The sequence below is a fragment of the Chrysochloris asiatica genome, unplaced genomic scaffold (assembly GCF_000296735.1).
Source record: "Chrysochloris asiatica unplaced genomic scaffold, ChrAsi1.0 scaffold00378, whole genome shotgun sequence".
Taxonomy (NCBI): domain Eukaryota; kingdom Metazoa; phylum Chordata; class Mammalia; order Afrosoricida; family Chrysochloridae; genus Chrysochloris; species Chrysochloris asiatica.
The window spans coordinates 666,415-683,923 of NW_006408896.1; the positions used below are offsets into that span (position 1 = coordinate 666,415).

Genomic DNA, 17,509 nt, shown 5'->3' on the forward strand with positions numbered 1-17,509 from the left:
TTGTCAGGAGGGAACAGTCGCTGGAGAAGGATGTCATGTTTGGTAAGGTTGGAGGGTCAGAGAAAAAGAGGAAGACCCCCAACGAGATGGACTGGCCAAGTGGCAGCATCGATGGACTCAAGCATGGCAACATTAGTGAGGTTGGCCCAGGATCAGGCAGTGTCTCATTCTGCTGTGCATAAGATTGCTATGGGTCAGTACTGACTTAATGGTACCTAACACCACCACCACAAATGCAGTAAAACTTTTGGGACCTTAATTTGCTGATGGGGAACAACTCACACTGAAGTGAAACAGCTGTAAACATTCTTCAATAATAACATGGAATGCAGCGAGTATGAATCTAGAAAAATTGGAAGTTGTCAAAGCTGAAATGGAACACATAAAAATGGATATCCTAAATAGTATTACTATTCTTATCAGGTTCTGACTCATAGCGACCTTAAGCACAACAGGACAAAACACCACAACACTGTGTGGTCCTACACCACCCTCACAATCACTACTGAAGCTTGAGCAGATTGCTGTTGCCACTGTGCCAACCCATCTTGTTGGGGGTCTTCCCCTTTTTGTTTAGTATCCACTTTACCTAGCATGATGCCCTTCAACAGGGATTGGTCTCTCCTGATAATATGTCCCAAGTATGAGAGACAAAGCCTCACCATTATGTCTTCTAATGAGCACTCTGACTGTAATTCTTCCAACACAGACTTGTTTGTTCTTCTAGCAGTTCACGTCCTTTAATATTCTCCTCCAACACCATAACTCAAAGGCATTCATTCTTCTTGTTCACTATCCAACTTTCACCTGCATATGAAGCTACTGGAAATACCATGGCCTGGGTTAGGCGCCTTAGTCCTCAAACTGACATCTTGGTTCTTGAACACTTTAGAGGGTTTTGTGCAGATATGCTTAATGCAATTTATCATTTTGATTTTCTGACTGCTGCTTCGTGGATGTTGATAGTGGATCCCAGCAACATGAAATCTGTGACGGCTTCCAACCTGATGGTATTCATTGGTCCAGGGGTGAAAATTTTTGTTTTCTTGACATTGAGGTGTAATCATACTGGAGGCTGTGGTCTTTGATCTTCATTAGTAAGCAAGGTTGTATCATCTGCATATCAGATTCAAAATGGCCAATACCAGTTCATTTCAGCTCATTAATGCCTAAGATATGTTTATGCGTTCCATTTCATTTTTGACAACTTCCAATTTTCCCAGATTCATCCTTCGTACATTCCATGTTTTGATTTTCCATCGATGTTTACAGCTGTTTCTCTTCATTTTGAGTTGTGCCCCATCAGCAGATGAAGGTCCTTCGGGCTTTTCTCCCACGGGCTTTATTCGCATCACCATGGTCAACTCTGCTTTGAGGGGGCAGCTCTTCCCCAGTCGCACTTTGAGTGCCTTCCCACCTGAGTGGCTCATTTCCCAGCACTCTATCTGACAGTGTTTCTATGCTATTCCGAAGGTTTTCAAGTGACTAAACATTTAGAAGCAGTTCATCACTCCTCCTTTCTAGTCTGCCTTGACTGTCTGGAAGCTCATCTGAAACCTGTTGGTATTTAAAATACCGCTGGCATAGCTTTCAGAATCATAGCAACTCACAGGCCATGACAATACGACAAACTGGCATTTGTGTAATCATGGTCGATTCTACTTCAAAAAGGCAGCTCTTCCCCAGTTGTATTTTCAGGCCTTCCAATCTGAGGGTTCATCTTCCGGCACTGTATCTGATAATATTCTGGTGTTCTTCATCATCATGTTTCAGTATTCAATATTTTGGCGCTGACAGTGTTCCACTGCTATTCATAAGGCTCTCCTTCTTCCTAGTCTGTCTGAGTCTGGAAGCTAAGCTGAAACCTGTCCACATGGGTGACCCTGCTGGTATTTAAAATATCAGTGGTATAGCTTCCAGAACCATATCAACAATGCATGTACAAAACTGACAGACGATTTTTGAAAAGATATGCAAGACCAGTATGTGGAAAACATTAACATTACTGACAGAGATTAAAGAAATTAAATTAAAGCTCTACATATATGGATATAGCGTTTTTCATTGATTATTAGGCATGATACTGTAAAGACTGCAATTCTACCTAATTGACCTGTAGCAGGGAATTGTACACTCTTTCTCTAAGGGACGACATAATAAACAACTTTATTATAAAGGAGCTCTGGGAGCGTAGTGGTTACGAGTCAGGATGCTAATCTCAAGGTCAGCAGTTCAACACTACCAGATATTCCGTGGGAGAAAAGTGAAGCTTTCTGCTCCTGCAAAGATGTACAGCCTCAGAAACCCTATGCAGAGTCACTATGAGTCAGAACCAACTCCATGGCAACCACCACCACCATCACCAATTGTAAGGCATGAGCCTGCCATAGAGTACGTATAAACAAATGGGTATGGTTGTGTTGCAGTAAAACTTCATTACAAATAGGTGGCATCTGGATCTGGCCTGCCCATAGATTTAGAGTCACTGCAAAGGAAGCAAATTCTGTCCCATTTATAGTAAAATGCAAAGGGCAAAAAAAGAGTTGGTACAATCTTGAAGAAAACCAGAGTGGGCTAACTCGATCAGATATGAGGACTCAGTATAAGCGATTGCAACTGAGATGGCACAGTCATTTTGCAATTACAGACAAAAAGCCATGGAACAGAGGAGAGTCCAGCATAGACACAGACACGCAGGATCACCTGAATTACGACAAGGGGGCAATGGAAAGCGGGAGATAATGATGTTATCAATAAGTGCCATTGGGTCAATTGAATATCCACATTTTAACTTGAGAGAAATTATAAACATGACAGCCCCAAACTTAATGCTATTTGCAAGAATCAAATACATGAGGATATGTTCATGACTTTGCAGTGGGGTACAGGTTTCTTAGCAGAACACAAAAAATCACTATAAATAATAAAGCCATAAACCCCAAAGATGACAGGCTACCACAACCGACTGCTCTGAAAGGTAGAAAACCCTGACTAGAGTAAGAGAAAATGTTGAACAAGACTCAAAATTCTAAAAGACCAGCTTCACTAGTCAGACAGAGACTGGTGGTACCTGACTCTCTCTGGCTCGGCTCTTAGTCACCCTTCAGGTCTGGAACTGAACTCACCCTGTGACTCAATCCCAGCCAAGCTATAGACGGATACGTAGGGGACAACAGTACTAGCGGGGTTGCCAAGGGGATAAAGAGGAGTGCCAACAGAAATACAAGGAGGAAGTGGGATGAGCGATGTTACATACGGAGGGGACTGCAACAGAAATCAAACCAAGGGTATGACGTGTTGGATGTGCAACACAATCTGCTGTGCATACCTTCATTTGATTCACAATAAAAAGTTCACACAGAAAAAGTAATGAATTGCACTACAGTGAAATTAAAATCTCTACTTATTAAATGCTATGGGTCAGAACCAACTCGACGGCAGTTCACAACAACTTATTAAAAGATATACTTAAAGCAAAAAAGGCCAACCACACAGTGGGAAAAGATGTCTGTATAACAAAATCAACCAAGGAGATAGAGAATCACTACAAATCAAAAAGGGCAGGAAATGTCACCAAAGAAGAGACACCTAAATGGCCAGTATATCTATGAAAGTGACTTAACCTTGTCAGCACCTGAGAAGATGTGAAAATAACCACAGGGACATATGTTCATACACTCCAAGTGTTGGCAAAGGGCCACACCAGTGCTGTGTTCCTGGCCTATCTCTGCTCAGAGACAGCAGCAGCGGCCTAGTGCTCAGGTCTAAGTGGCACATCAGCACTCTGCTCTCTGTCCCAGGGCCCCACGGCTGCCCCAGCACCTGTGGTGACAGCCTGCCATCCTCGTGTGGTCTCAACTGACTTACTTGCTCAGTTTTTCTTGCAATGAGGTTGCCGATGGTCTTGCTGAAAAAGCTGGCCAGCAGAGGGTTGAGGGGAGGCTCCTGGTCCAGGAAGCCATACAGAAGGTTCAGCAGGGTTTCGTCCCCTCCCAGCTTGTCGTTGATCTGCGGCACATCTGAGGTCAGAAGCTCACAGGCTGTGTTGGGGTATCTAAAACGGCACAAGCCAAGCAACTGAAGGTGAAATTAGACTTTAGAGACACTCTGCAGGCAACTGAAATCATCTGCCTGTTGGTTTTAAGTGCCGTGGAGTCGGTTCTGACTCATAGCATCTCTGTATAGGGTTTCCAAGGAGCAGCTGGTGGGTTTGAACTGCCAACCTTGTGGTCAGCAGTCCAGTGTTTATCCTACAGTACCACACCAGTACTCCAAATGGAGAGAAAATCCATATAATAAGGGCACCGAACAGACCTCACACATAAAAAAATGCCTAATTACGGGGACTAACGTATTTAGGACTCTTAAGTCTCAGTTTTTAAAATGTCTTTTATGACAACTAATACCCGACACTGTGACAAGCAGTTCCCAGACCCTGCTATCAGCACCCTCTGTCCTCCGCTGCGCCCCACTGATCACTGCAACCCCTCTGCCACCTACCACCCACCCCACTTTTTCCCAGTGTCCCCCTCTGTTACACTGACCCTGCCCCCTCTGCCCCACACATGCCCTCTGCCCGCTACTGAATCTACTGACTCACACTGTAACCAATGATCTCGCCGGACTCCACCAGAAAGGCTACCCTTCTGCCCTTCTCTCCCTGTCACCCTGCCCTCAGGCTAACACACAATGTGAAGACACAATACAGATCCCACTAGGCCTAGACCAAATGAATGATCCACCAATGCTTTACAACAAGCTGAGTGAAATCAATGCTAATAAACATCAATATTTGTGACTAATGTCCTGGTACAGCTGCCAGGCCTCAGCAAGACCCTTTACCTCTCTATGTCTGTAAGCTGAGAAGGTCAACCCCCCAAGCTTCTGTGGGGACTGGTGTGCACTCCAGACAATGCTGGCTGCTATTCCTCCTCTGGGTGTACCTCCTCCAGAGGACTCACCAATAGGAGACCTGACCCGAAGCCATCCCTGTACAATAAGGAGAAGCTGGGCTTGAGGGGTGTGAGGAACAGAGCACAGGGGCATTATGGGTGAGGGTGGGCCTACCCAGCTGTAGAGAATTATGGGTGAGGCTGGGCCTGTAGGACTGACCAGGTTCACCCAGTGGTGGGCTAGATCAGCAGAGGGACCAGGAGAGAAGGCGAGGAAGACTGAAGCCCATGGCAGGAAAAGCCGATGCCATCCCAGACCTGTGCTCTGCAGCCTTCAAGCACTGTGTCTGTGAGATGGGGCGGTTCAGAGGTCTGCTCCATGGGGTAAGCATAAGGTCAGATGAAGGATGCCCAGCACAGGGGATGTGGAAGCTGTGCGGAACACATAGGGCAGTACAGTGGTCACACAAGGATCTGTGAAGGAGAGTGGGCAGCATGAGGTGAAGGTGGCCTGCAGATTTCTAGAGGACACACAAGGGTGGCACAGAGGCCGAGTTCACGGGAAAAGGGAGTGAGAAAAGTCCAGGAAAGCCATCCTTCATATACAGCACTGTCTTGCGCCTCCCTCTCCCCGCCCCAACACACACACACACACACACACACACACACACACACACCCCACACACCCCCCCCACAGCGGGAATGGTCTGACCCTCCATGGGGTGGGGGCAGAGGAGATGAAAAATTGTGCCTTTTATCAGTATTTCCTAATTATCCATCTGAGAAGGTAGGCTGGAGGGATGAGGGATTCCAGGCAAACAATAAAGAACACACGTCTGTAGTCTTTCCTCATGTACTATAATCGGTGGTAAAGCAGCAAACACGCAACGCTGGACCAGGTCTGGGCAGTGGAAAGTGCTGGTCGGGGGTGGTTGAGGGCACCCGTGGAAGGGCGCCCGAAGGAACACAAGACGAGCCAACTCGGAAACTTCCCTGAGGGCAGGCTGTCCAAGGTTCACACCCAGAGAAAGCACATTGGGCACAGAGGGGGACAAGGGACAGGGGACACTGGTACACCATGTCAGCCCCTCTTCCCAGCACAGCCCCACAATGCTGACTGCTAAAAGGATTCTTCTCTGGAGAAAGTGATGGTATGACAAGGAACATCAGAGAGTTTCCAAGGACAAGACACCTGTGACCGCTCCCAGGGTTGGCCCACAGCGAGTCACAGGTCCTGCATAGACACCACAACTTCTGGGCAGGAACTTCATGCCTTACTCAAGGAACACAGACAACAACCAGACAAACAACAGATAAAAAGAGACATGCAGAGAACCAAAGAAAACTTAAAAAACAAATCTGTAATATTTTCATAGATGTTATGATAGACTAATATTACGAACAAGAACTAGAAGCTATTTAAAAATCTAAGACTAAGAAATTAAAAATATGACAGAAATGTTATAAGACACCAGTACAAGGGTGGGAAGATGGAAGGTAAAGATACCACTCAGACAAAGCCATGACAGGAAGAGCCAACACTAGGAGACTCCAGGATTAATTCAGGCGGTCTACACTGACCGAAAGTCCTGGGAAGAAGGAAAATTGGACTGAGCATCTTCTCAAACAAATAATACAAGAACCTTTACCCCCAGATTCTAACACGGACAGGGCTGACCATGACCAGCATAAAAATTTTTAAAAACAAGCAAAAGACCACAATATCGTCACAGTTTTGGGAAATTTCAGCACAAAGGGGACGAGAATAGGACCTAACTGCTCCCTGGGGGACACAGACAGATAGGGGACACACTGGCATCAGAGCTATCAAGCGCAAAGCTGGGAACCAGAAGACAAGCATCTTCAAGAGAGCAGACAGGGCAAGCAGGAGAGAACAGAGGAGAACCATGACTCCAAGGCCTTAGGGAGGAAGCTGCTGCCATCCTGGACAGCGGGGCTGAGAGTCCTGAAGTGCTGTGTGGGGAAGACCCCTACTCTTCTAGAGGGAGAGTTTGCTCTTGTCCTCGAACAGCTGGCCAGCCCAGCTCTGCTTCTTCCTGGACTCAGTAGCCCAGTGTCATCAGCCACCCTTCTCCACATCTGGTTTAGAATGACAAAATGCTAGTTTGGTCTGTCTGCTGGCTCCTTCATCGTATTTCTTACCAGGTCAGAAATCAGCAAGCACACTGTTCAAGAATCTGCAGAGAGAGACCACAAGCAGCTAGCTGCCCATTCCCAGAGTTGGGTCACATGGCCACTATTCCCAGCCCTGTGGGCAGCATCTTCTGCCATGGCCTGGACATGACGCTGGTAACCGGTGAGCAGTGTAATGACATAGGAAGGTGACCCCCTCTGTCAGCCCAGGGACTGCTCTGGGCAGGTGGGGCTGCTGCACCCCCAGGAGTAGGGCAGAGGAGGCCCACAGGCCTACCTGTCCATAGCAACCTTGGCTTTCAAGCAGAGATGGAGGCTGTTGCCTGACCGGGAAGCACATAGGAGCCACTTCTCTGGAAGCAGACACAGTTCAGGTTCACTCTCTACAACCCAGATCCCAGACACTAGGATGAAAAGACCATGTGCCCAGCCAGGTCCTAGACCCAAGCTGCACTTTTGCAGCACAGAACCCATGGAAGGGGGGTTGACTCCACTGGTCAGAGGCGGGCTGAGGGAGGCAGCAGATTTACGCCAACACATACATGTCCTTCGTCGTCCAAGGATGCTTCCATACTAAAACAGTGAGGAAGAATTTGCCACAAAGTCCACAAATCCTAAAACACTTGCTATCTGATCTTTTACAGAGAAAAAAATGTGTCAACTCCTGGTCTTCACACATACCCTACATTTGAAAAACAATCTTACCCTACGTTCTCCTCTTTTAATATTTTTAATCAGAGTATTATGTGCACATGCTTCAAAAAGTCAAAAACTCCAAGAATGCTCATGATGTCAAGCAGTCCCGCACCCACAGCCAGCTCCTTCTCATGTCCACGCTGGGCTTCTCATGGGTCACTACAAACTCCTTTAGTGGTTTTCTCTTTTACCAGCTAGTTTCTAAACAGTGTGTGTGCAGTGTATACATATACACACACTCCTTGTGTGTAAGTGTGTGCACATACATACACAGGTACTCATTTCCACACGGTGTGGGTGTGTGCTGTGTATACACACATATATACACACACATACATCCTCATTTCTACACGGTGTGTACAGTGTGTGTGTGTGGACATAGTTTTTATACCCCCACCCATCCTTGTTCCTAAGTGGTGTGGGTATCTACAGCCCGCCCCCTTGTGTCTCAATACAGTGGGAATAGTGTATTCAGGAGTCCTAGTATGGCACTATAGGATAAGCACAGGACCTCAAGGTTGGTTTGAACTACAAGGGCAGAATGGTTCCAATCCCCCAGTACAGGGCTGTTAGCAGTTAAAACTCACTCAACAGCACTTAACAACAAAAACACAGTGTTTTCACTAGTATTTGCATAGTGTATATACACACAGACACTGTTCTTGTTTCTAAATAGCGCACATATACTGTACACATAAACACACACACATCAATGTTTCTAAATAGTGCATTAAGTATAGGATATTCAAATGTACACTGTGCAGTGAAAGTTTTACTCCAACTTGACGAGGCCAGGAGTCCCAGAGGTGTGGCAGCTGAGATGTGGTCATCCCCATGGTGAGACCTAATGGAGGCACAGTAAACTTGATGATGATTAGCTATGAGCAGCCAATTCACAATAAGTATGTTTCCTTGGGGTGGGGTGTGGCCCACTGCCAATATAATGGACACAGGAAATGCTTGCTCTTTTCTGCTGGAGACTTAGGACTCTACAATTATGAACCATTTCTTTAATATAAACTTTTACGAATCAGGCTGTTAACCTCAGAGTCAGCAGTTTGAAACTACCAACTGTTCCGTGGGAGAAAGAGGAGGCTTTCTGCTCCCATAAAGGTTTACAGCCTTGGAAACCCTGTACAAGGTCGCTATGAGTCAGAATCGACTCTACGGCACTTAACAACATCTAATCTATCTATCTATCTACATAAGTTTCACTGTGCACATTTCATTATAATATTTGACTTTGTCTTCTCAAACTGTGAAGGTGTGCTTAACCCAAGCCATGATATTTTCACCAGCTGCTCCTTGGAAACCCTGTACAGAGTCACTATGAGTTCAAATCAACTCAACGACACTAACAACTGTCAGCACAAGAATACGGAATCATGAACCATGATGAATAACACAAGAATACTGTCAGCTATAATGCCAGAAGATGAAGACCTCAGGTTGGAAGGCACGCAAAATATGACTGGGAAAGAGTCGCCTCCTCAAAGCAGAGTTAACTGTGATGACATGAAGGAAGTAAAGATTTCATGTGCTGATGGGGCACAACTCAAAATGAAGAGAAACAGCTGTATAAACCCATTAATAAACTGTAACATGGAATGTACAAAGTATGAATTTAGGAAAACTGGAACTGAAATCCAAGAAATTAGCAAGCTGAAATGGATAACAGACCATTTTGAATCTGACAATCACAAGGTTTACTGGGATTGAAAAATTAAAGAGAAATGGCGCTACATTCATCATCAAAAAGAACATTTCAAGATCTATCTTGAAGTACAATGCTAGAATAATATATAATGATCAAATAACATCCATACACCTACAATGAAGACCACTTAATACCACTATTATTCCAATTTATGCACCGAACACAAAAGCCAGTGATGATGAAATTGAAGAATTCTACCAACATCTTCATTCTGAAACTGATCAAATATTCCACCAAGATGTATTGATAATTACTGTTGATTAGAATGCAAAGGTTGGAAACAAAGAGGAAGGATCAACAGTTGGAAAATATGGCCTTGGTGATAGAAATGATGCTGGAGATCACATGATCAAATGTTGCAAACCTAATGACTTCTTCATTGCAAATACTTTAAAGCACATAAAAGATGATTATATACATGGACTTCACCAGATGGAATATACAGAAATCAAATTGACTACATCTGTGAAAAAAGATGATAGAGAAAGCTCCATACCATCAAGTCAAAACAAGACCAGGGCAGACTGTGAAAGAGACCATCAATTGATCATATGTAAGTTCAGAATAAAGCTGAAGAAAATTAAAACAAGTCCATGCGGACCACAGTATGGCCTTGGACATATCCCACCTGAATTTAGAGATCATCTCAACAACATATTTGATGCATTAGACACTAATGACTGAAAACCAGAAGAGTTGTGGGATGAAAGCAAGACCGTCATACAGGTCATTAAGAAGGCGAGAGAGAAATGACCAAAATCTCAGAAGAGACTTTGAAACTTGCTCTCTAGCACAGAGACAGATGTTAAAGTAACTGAAGAAATGAGGAAGAAAAAGAGCTGAATTGAAAATTTCTAAAAGCAGCTTAAGAAGACAAAGCCAACTAATATACTGAAATGTTCAAAGATCTGGAGTTACAAAACCAAAAACCTGAGTAAAAAATTCAATCCTCAACTAACAATACTAAAGGGTTATTTGGGCAAAACAATGATGCGGAAAGCATAAAAAGATGGAAGGAATACAGAAAGTCACTGTACCAAAAACAGACGGATGCTGTTCACCAATTTCAAGAGGGAGCATGTGATCAAAAGCCAATGGTACTGAAGGAAGAAGTACACGGTCCATTGAAGGCATTGACAAAGAACAAGGCTCCAGGAATTGATGGGATACAAAGAGAAATCTATCAACAAACTGATGCAGTATTGAAAGCACTCACTCACCTATACCAAGAAATTTGGAAGACAGCTACCTGTCCATTTGGAAAAGATCCACATTTATGTTCATTCCAAAGAGAGGTGACACAAAGGAAGGTGGGAATCACTGGGCAATATCATTAATATCACATACAAGTAAAATTTGGCTAAAGATAACTCAAAAACAGCTGCAACAGTTTATTGACAGGGAATTTCAAGACGTTCTAGCCAAATTCAGATGAGGACATGGGACATGCTGAAGTAAGATGGATCTTGGTTGAAAGCAGAGAATACCAGAAAGACATTTATCAGTGCTTTATTGACTATGCAAAAGGCTTTCAACCGTGTTGATCATGACAAACTATGGACAATATTGTATTCTGGAATAAGTGTTCTGGAACAGTTAAATGTAGTCATGAGGTACCTGTACACAGACCAAGAGGACAACAAGGGGACACTGAATGGTTTCAAATCAGGAAAGGAGTGTGCCAGGGTTATAGTCTTTCACCATACTTATTCAGTCTGTATGCTGAGCAAATAATCTAAGAAGTTGGATTATACGAAGAAGAACATGGCATCAAGATTGGAGGAAGACTCATTAACAAGCTGCGATATGCAGATCTTGCAACCTTGCTTGCTGACAGCAAAAAGAACTTAAAATACTTAATAATAAAGATCAAGACCACAGCTTTCAGTGTGGTTTGCACCTCAATGTAAAGGGAAAAAAAAATTCTCTCCAATGGACCAATAACTAACATCATAATAAATGGAGGAAAGATGTAAGTTGTCAAAGATTTCCTTTTGCTTGGATCCACCATCAACACCCACGCAGTTAGCAGTGAAAAAATCCAGTGACATACTGTACTAGCCCATTTTCTCAAGACCCCTTTATAGTGTTCAAGACCAAGGATGTTAGTTTGAGGACTAATGTATGCTTGACTCAAGCCATGGCACTTTCACTAGCCTCAAATGCAATATGAAAGTTGGAAAGTGAATAAGGAAAAGTGTAGAAAAATTGATGCACTTGAGTTATGGTGTTGGAGAAGAATATTAAAGGTACCATGGACTGCCAGAAGAATAAACAAGTATGTTTTGGAAGAAGTACAAACAGAGTGCTCCTTAGAAGCCAAGATTGCCAGACTTCATCTCTCACACTTTGGAAAAATTATCAGAGGGATCAGTCCCTGCAGAAAGACATCATCCTTGGTAAAGTGGAAGGTCAGTGAAAAAGAGAGACAGACCCGCAACGAGATGGAATGGTACAGAGGCAGCTGCAATGGGCTCAGGAGTAGCAACAATTTTGGGGATAGCCCAGAACCAGGCAGTGTTTCGTTATATTGTACATAGGGTCACTGTGGGTCAGAACCAACTGGAAGGCGCCTAACAACAATAGCAATGGCTGAAAGGAATGTAAGAGATGCAACCCTTCAGCTAAGGGGAGGAAAGCAGCTTCTGGAGTTACCTAAAGCAGACGTCACGCTGGCTGAACAAGATGGCTGACAGGGAGCCAGGGCCTACTAGATCCACCTTGCCAATGGCCAAAGGCCATGTCTATGAAAGGTTTTAGTCTAAAGGAAAGGTTTATATGTTTGAGTGCCTTATGGATATTAGTTTCCCCTGCCTTCTATTGTAAAACAGACATACGTGTGATAGAGATGAATATTGGTAATTATTATTATAGAGAACTTTATGTAAGTCTCCCTTCCAGCCTATGTTGTTGTTGTTGTTAGGTGCCATCGAGTCAGTACCGACTCATAGCAACCCAATGCACAACAGAACAAAACACTGCCCAGTCCTGGGCCAACCTCACAATTGTTACCACACTTGAGCCCATTGATGCTGCTACTTTGCCACTCCATCTCGATGGGGGTCTTCTGATCTTTCTCTGACCCTCCACCTTACCAAACATGATATCCTTCTACAGGGACTGGTCCCTCCCGACAATATGTCCAAAGTATGAGAGAAGAAGTTAGGCCATCCTGGCCTCCAAGGAGCACTCTGGCTACACGTCTTCCAACACAGATCTGTTGGTTCTTTTGGCAGCCGTGGCACTTGGAATATTCCCCTCCAACACCATAACTCAAAAGCATCAATTCTTCTACAGTCTTCCTTATTCACTGTCCAGCTTTCGCATGCATATGAGGTTATTGAAAATGCCATGGCTTGGGTCAGGCACACCTTAGTCTTCAAGCTGAGTATCTTTACTCTTCAACACTTTAAAATGGTCTTGTGCAGCACATTTGTCTAATGCAATACGTCGTCTGATCTCTTGACTGCTGCTTCCATGAGTGCTGATAGTTGATCCAAGAAGAATGAAGTCCTTGACAACTTCAATCTTTTCTGCATTGATAAAAATGTTTATTGGTCCAGTGGTGAGGAATTTTGTTTTCTTTAAATGGAGATGTATTCCATACCGAAGGCTGTGCTGTTTGATGTTCATCACTAAGTGTTTTAAGTCCTCTTCACTTTCAGCAACCAAGGTTGTATCATTGCATATTGTAGGTTGTTAATTAGTCTTCCTCTAATCCTGATGCCACGTTTTTCTTCATAGAACCCAGCTTCTCAGATTATTCACTCAGCATACAGACTGAATAAGTATGGTGAAAGACTACAACTCTGTCGCACACCTTTCCTAATTTTAAATCATTTAGTGTTCCCATGTTCTGTTGGAACATCTGCCTCTTGGTCCATGTACAGATCCCTCACAAGCACGATTAAGTGTTCAGGAATATTCATACTTCGCAATGTTGTCCATAGCTTGTCATGATCCATACAACAGAAAGCCTTTGCGTAGTCAATTAAGCACAGGTAAACATCTTTCTGATAGTCTCTGATTTCAGCCAAGATCCATCGGATATCAGCAATGATATCCCTCTTTCCACGTCCTCTTCTGAACCCAGCTAGAACCTCTGGAAGTTCTCTGTCAATGTATGATTACAGCTGTTTCTATATTACCTACAGTAAAACTTTACTCGTATGGGATATCAAAGAGATTGTCTGATGATTTCCACATTCCCTTGGGTCGCCTCTCTTTGGAATGGGCACAAATACGGATCTCTTCCAACTGGTTGGCCAGACATTTGTCTTCCAGTGTCACCTCACTTTCTCTCAGCCAATCCTTGATTGGATTTGCTAAAAGGGAGTTTGAATTGGCTCAGAAGAAATAGGCTTCTTGTTTTAAGCCTTTGTAGAGTTTAGGGTCTTAGGTGGGAACTGGAACTCCACCCAAAACCTTCTAAGTTAGCACATTTGAATTTGAAAAGACATGTAGAACACCCCAGAAATGCTGGGAGAACAGGAGATTCATGATTGAAAGACATGCGGGGGGGGGGGGGGGGAAATACTGTTTGGCTTTTTGAGTCTCAAGCAAGCTATCTGCTTTGGAGCTATCATAGGGCAGAAAAGCCTGTGCCTGTTAAGAGAAAAAGTCCTTCTAGGACTGACAGTTAAAGAGACTCGGTGAGTAGGCTCACTGGTGACCACCTGGGCCTACTTACTGAGTGTAACTGTAAGTAGGAGAAAGTCAACAATGAAGACACAGGCTGAGTATGGACATGTTCTACTAGCACCTGTTGACTCTGAGATGTAAGAAAGAGAAGAGGAACGCCTGACTGGTGTGAAGTACAGGGAAGGGTATGTGAACTCCCAAACTTGCAGCTGGTACCCATTTGATCTAGCTTGGATGGCTACAGCTGAGTTGACCAGAACCTGACTCGATGAAGAGAAAGATGTCTGATACCATAGCAAGTATAAATTGCTACAATTTTATGGGCTTTACTTTTGCTTATGGATAACTGGAATGGATGAGTCTTCAGATCAAGGAGCATGCCTGTCTCCTCAGAGCACTGGGTTGATGTCTGTTGTTGTTCAAGGGCCATCAAGACGGTTCCAACTCATAGCGACCCTGTACAGGGTTTCCAAGGAGCACTTGATGGGTTTGAACTGCCGATCTTGTGGTTTGCAGTCCAGTGTTGATCTAAAGCACCACACCAGAAGTCCACTAGCATTGATAAGAACAAGCAATTTTAAAACTGGCTATCAAAACTGAGGGGGGGCTCCAGGGAAGGAGGCTTCCTGTGGAGCCTTTACATTACATAAGACCATAGGCGGAATCCTGAACCCCCTCCAGAATCTTCTGAGGTGGGAAATTTCCAGTTGAAAGGACAAATAGACCAGCCTGGAGCAGCTAGAAGAACAGAAGATAATTCATGAAAGAAAGGCCAGCAGGAAAAATCAAAACCAGTAACGGCAGTCTGACTGACTAGCAAACCGTTCGCCTGGGAGCCATCAAGACAAATGGTCAAGAGCAAACCCCCTTACAAGACTAAGACTCAAGGGGAATACATGAGCAGGCATGTGGTCTGGCTACTGACCACACTGGACACCCATAAAGGAGCTCTGGTAGCGTAGTGGTTACGAATCGGGCTGCGAACCTTAAGGTCAGTGGTTCGAAACTACCAGCCGCTCTGCGGGAGAAAGATGAGGCTTTCTACTCCCGTAAAGATTTACACCCTTGGAAACCCTGTAAAGGGTCGCTATGGGTCAGAACCAACTCAACGGCACTTAACAACAACAAGGGAAAGTGGGGGAAAAACAGCAATGAAGTTATGAGCTGGGTCCGACCTTGTTCAACAGACTCCTGTGAACCAGGGTTGAGACCTGGTTGGCCAGCAGTGTGGCAAGGCCTGGGGGATCCTGGGCCCAGAGACAGTGACATGGCCACAGAGGACTAGAGCGGAGAGTTAAGTGTCCAGCTGGTATGAAGTGAGGGGAAATGCACAAGAACACCCATACTTGTAGACAGTACCCACTAGACCTGACTTCAATGGCTGATCAGAACTTGACTAGAAAAAAAAAGAGTAATCTGCTACAATTTGATTAATCTAACCTATACTTATGGATGTAATTGCTCAAAAGAGGGAACTAATCTTTACAATGAGGATATTCTCACCCCCTTGGTACACAGGGTTGCCAGGGATGGGCAACTTAAGACGTTGGCTACCCAAAATGGGGGGGCTACACAGGCAAGAAGTGACTGGCTTACAAGCTTTCAAGAGGGAGGGTAGTTCCAGAGGGGGCAGGGAAAGGTAGAATCTCCAGTGAGCAGTTTCCAATCTGTTGGGACAGGGCTGATGAAAGGAGAAGGGGATAGGACTCTTCTGGTACAATAGTAATAATTGTCAGAAATGTAAAGGTAGACGTTTTGTAACAAATGGAGGGGAGTGGTTGATTCTGCAGTCCAGGAGTGGAGGTCTCTGGGACCATCAAGTGAGAAAATTGGAGTGCGAAACCCCACCCAGAGAAGAGAAGCAGTGATGCCAGAAATGGAGGCAGAGACAACAACACAGAGAGATGGAGCAGATGGGGACCCTGGACTCAGGAGGAAGAGGAGCTGTGTGCTGATGGCCGAGTGGGCAGACTTGCGGCATGTACCCTTTGGTTGTTTGATGATGCATGGAGGGGACTGTAATCATTGCAATGAAACAAAATACGATAGGATGAATGTAAAGCTGGTGTTCTCCTATGTAAACTATCATATTTTCACAATAAAAACTTAAAATAAGTAAGTGGTTTACATTCTCCAAAATTGACCATGTGTCTGGTCACAAAGCAAGCCTCCATAAATTTGGGGGGAAAAAATGGGGGGCTACAAGCTTTTGTCACTATGGGTCAGAACCGACTCGACGGCACTTAACAACAACAACAACAAGCTTTTGTGGATGTGATTAGTCTCAGAATGAGGGCTACAAGGGAGAACCCCCACTGAATAGTTTTCCTCTTTTACAGATAGGTCTGGTCATAGGCAGTGGGGGATGATGCTGATGGGATTTTATAATTCAGTTGTTGAGTACTTGTTAGCAGCATTAACACTGACTGTCAAAACTGTAAATTCTAAAACTGGGATTGGTTAGTTTTGCCCTACAGCTAGGTTTACAAGGAACCATCTCAGATGGAGGAACAGAAGATCCCAGGACCTAAGAGAAGGACGAGGATGAGTACAGCCTGCGATCCCTACCTAGAAAAGCGATGACGGTAGAGACAGCAGCGCAGGCATGGACGGACAGACAGCGCACCTGCAGGCATGGACGGAGAGACAGCGTAGCTGCAGGCATGGACGGACAGACAGCGCAGCTGCAGGCACTAGGCCCAAGGACTGAGTAAGGTGCTGGTTATCTACAGCAGGAGGCTGAAGTGCAGAATATGCCCTCTGGACAATTAAATGAATATATATTTTTTGTTTTGTACATGTACATCAAATATTTTTGCTTTGTTCTTTTGTGAAACATAAGATGTAATTAGTCCAGGGTATTTCCGGTTGTAGGCATTTTAGTATTTTAGTTACATCATGTTTGGTGCAAGTATGACTACAATTTTCTATGTTTAAAGATTATGCATATGGTTTACAGGTGCCAAGTCAACAAGGAGTAGCCGCTAATAGTTAACATTTTGTGTTCACTTGACTGCGCCAGGATTCCCGGTGGTTTAGCAGTTCAAGTGGTTCTCTCTATGATGAAACCTAATACAGGCACAGGTAACTCTATGATGACTGGCTATGAGCACTCAATCAATTGAAAGGATGTCTCCTTGGGGGTGTGGCCTGCTCCCAATACAAGGGACATACAGGAAAGCCTGCTCTTTTCTTCTGGGGACTTGAAACTCTCCAACTGTGAGTCGTTTCCTTGATATAAACTTCTTTATATACGTATATATATACATATACACACATACATGCATACAGATACCAGGTTCAGTGATCTTGCTTCTCTGGAGAACTCAGCTTCAGACATGCACACACTCTTCCTTGTTTCTAAACAGTGTGTGCATAGTGTGTGTGTGTGTATATATATACATATATA

At 44.3% G+C, this 17,509-nt stretch overlaps 1 protein-coding gene across 1 annotated transcript in view; it reads right to left on the reverse strand.

The window, feature by feature from the left end:
• PPP6R2 (protein phosphatase 6, regulatory subunit 2) overlaps nt 1–17,509 on the reverse strand; it is a 40,695-nt gene that overhangs the window by 16,410 nt on the left and 6,776 nt on the right. The window contains exon 2 of the mRNA XM_006876410.1: nt 3,868–4,054. Coding sequence (XP_006876472.1) covers nt 3,868–4,054 — 187 coding nt within the window. The remainder of the gene's footprint in view (nt 1–3,867; nt 4,055–17,509) is intronic.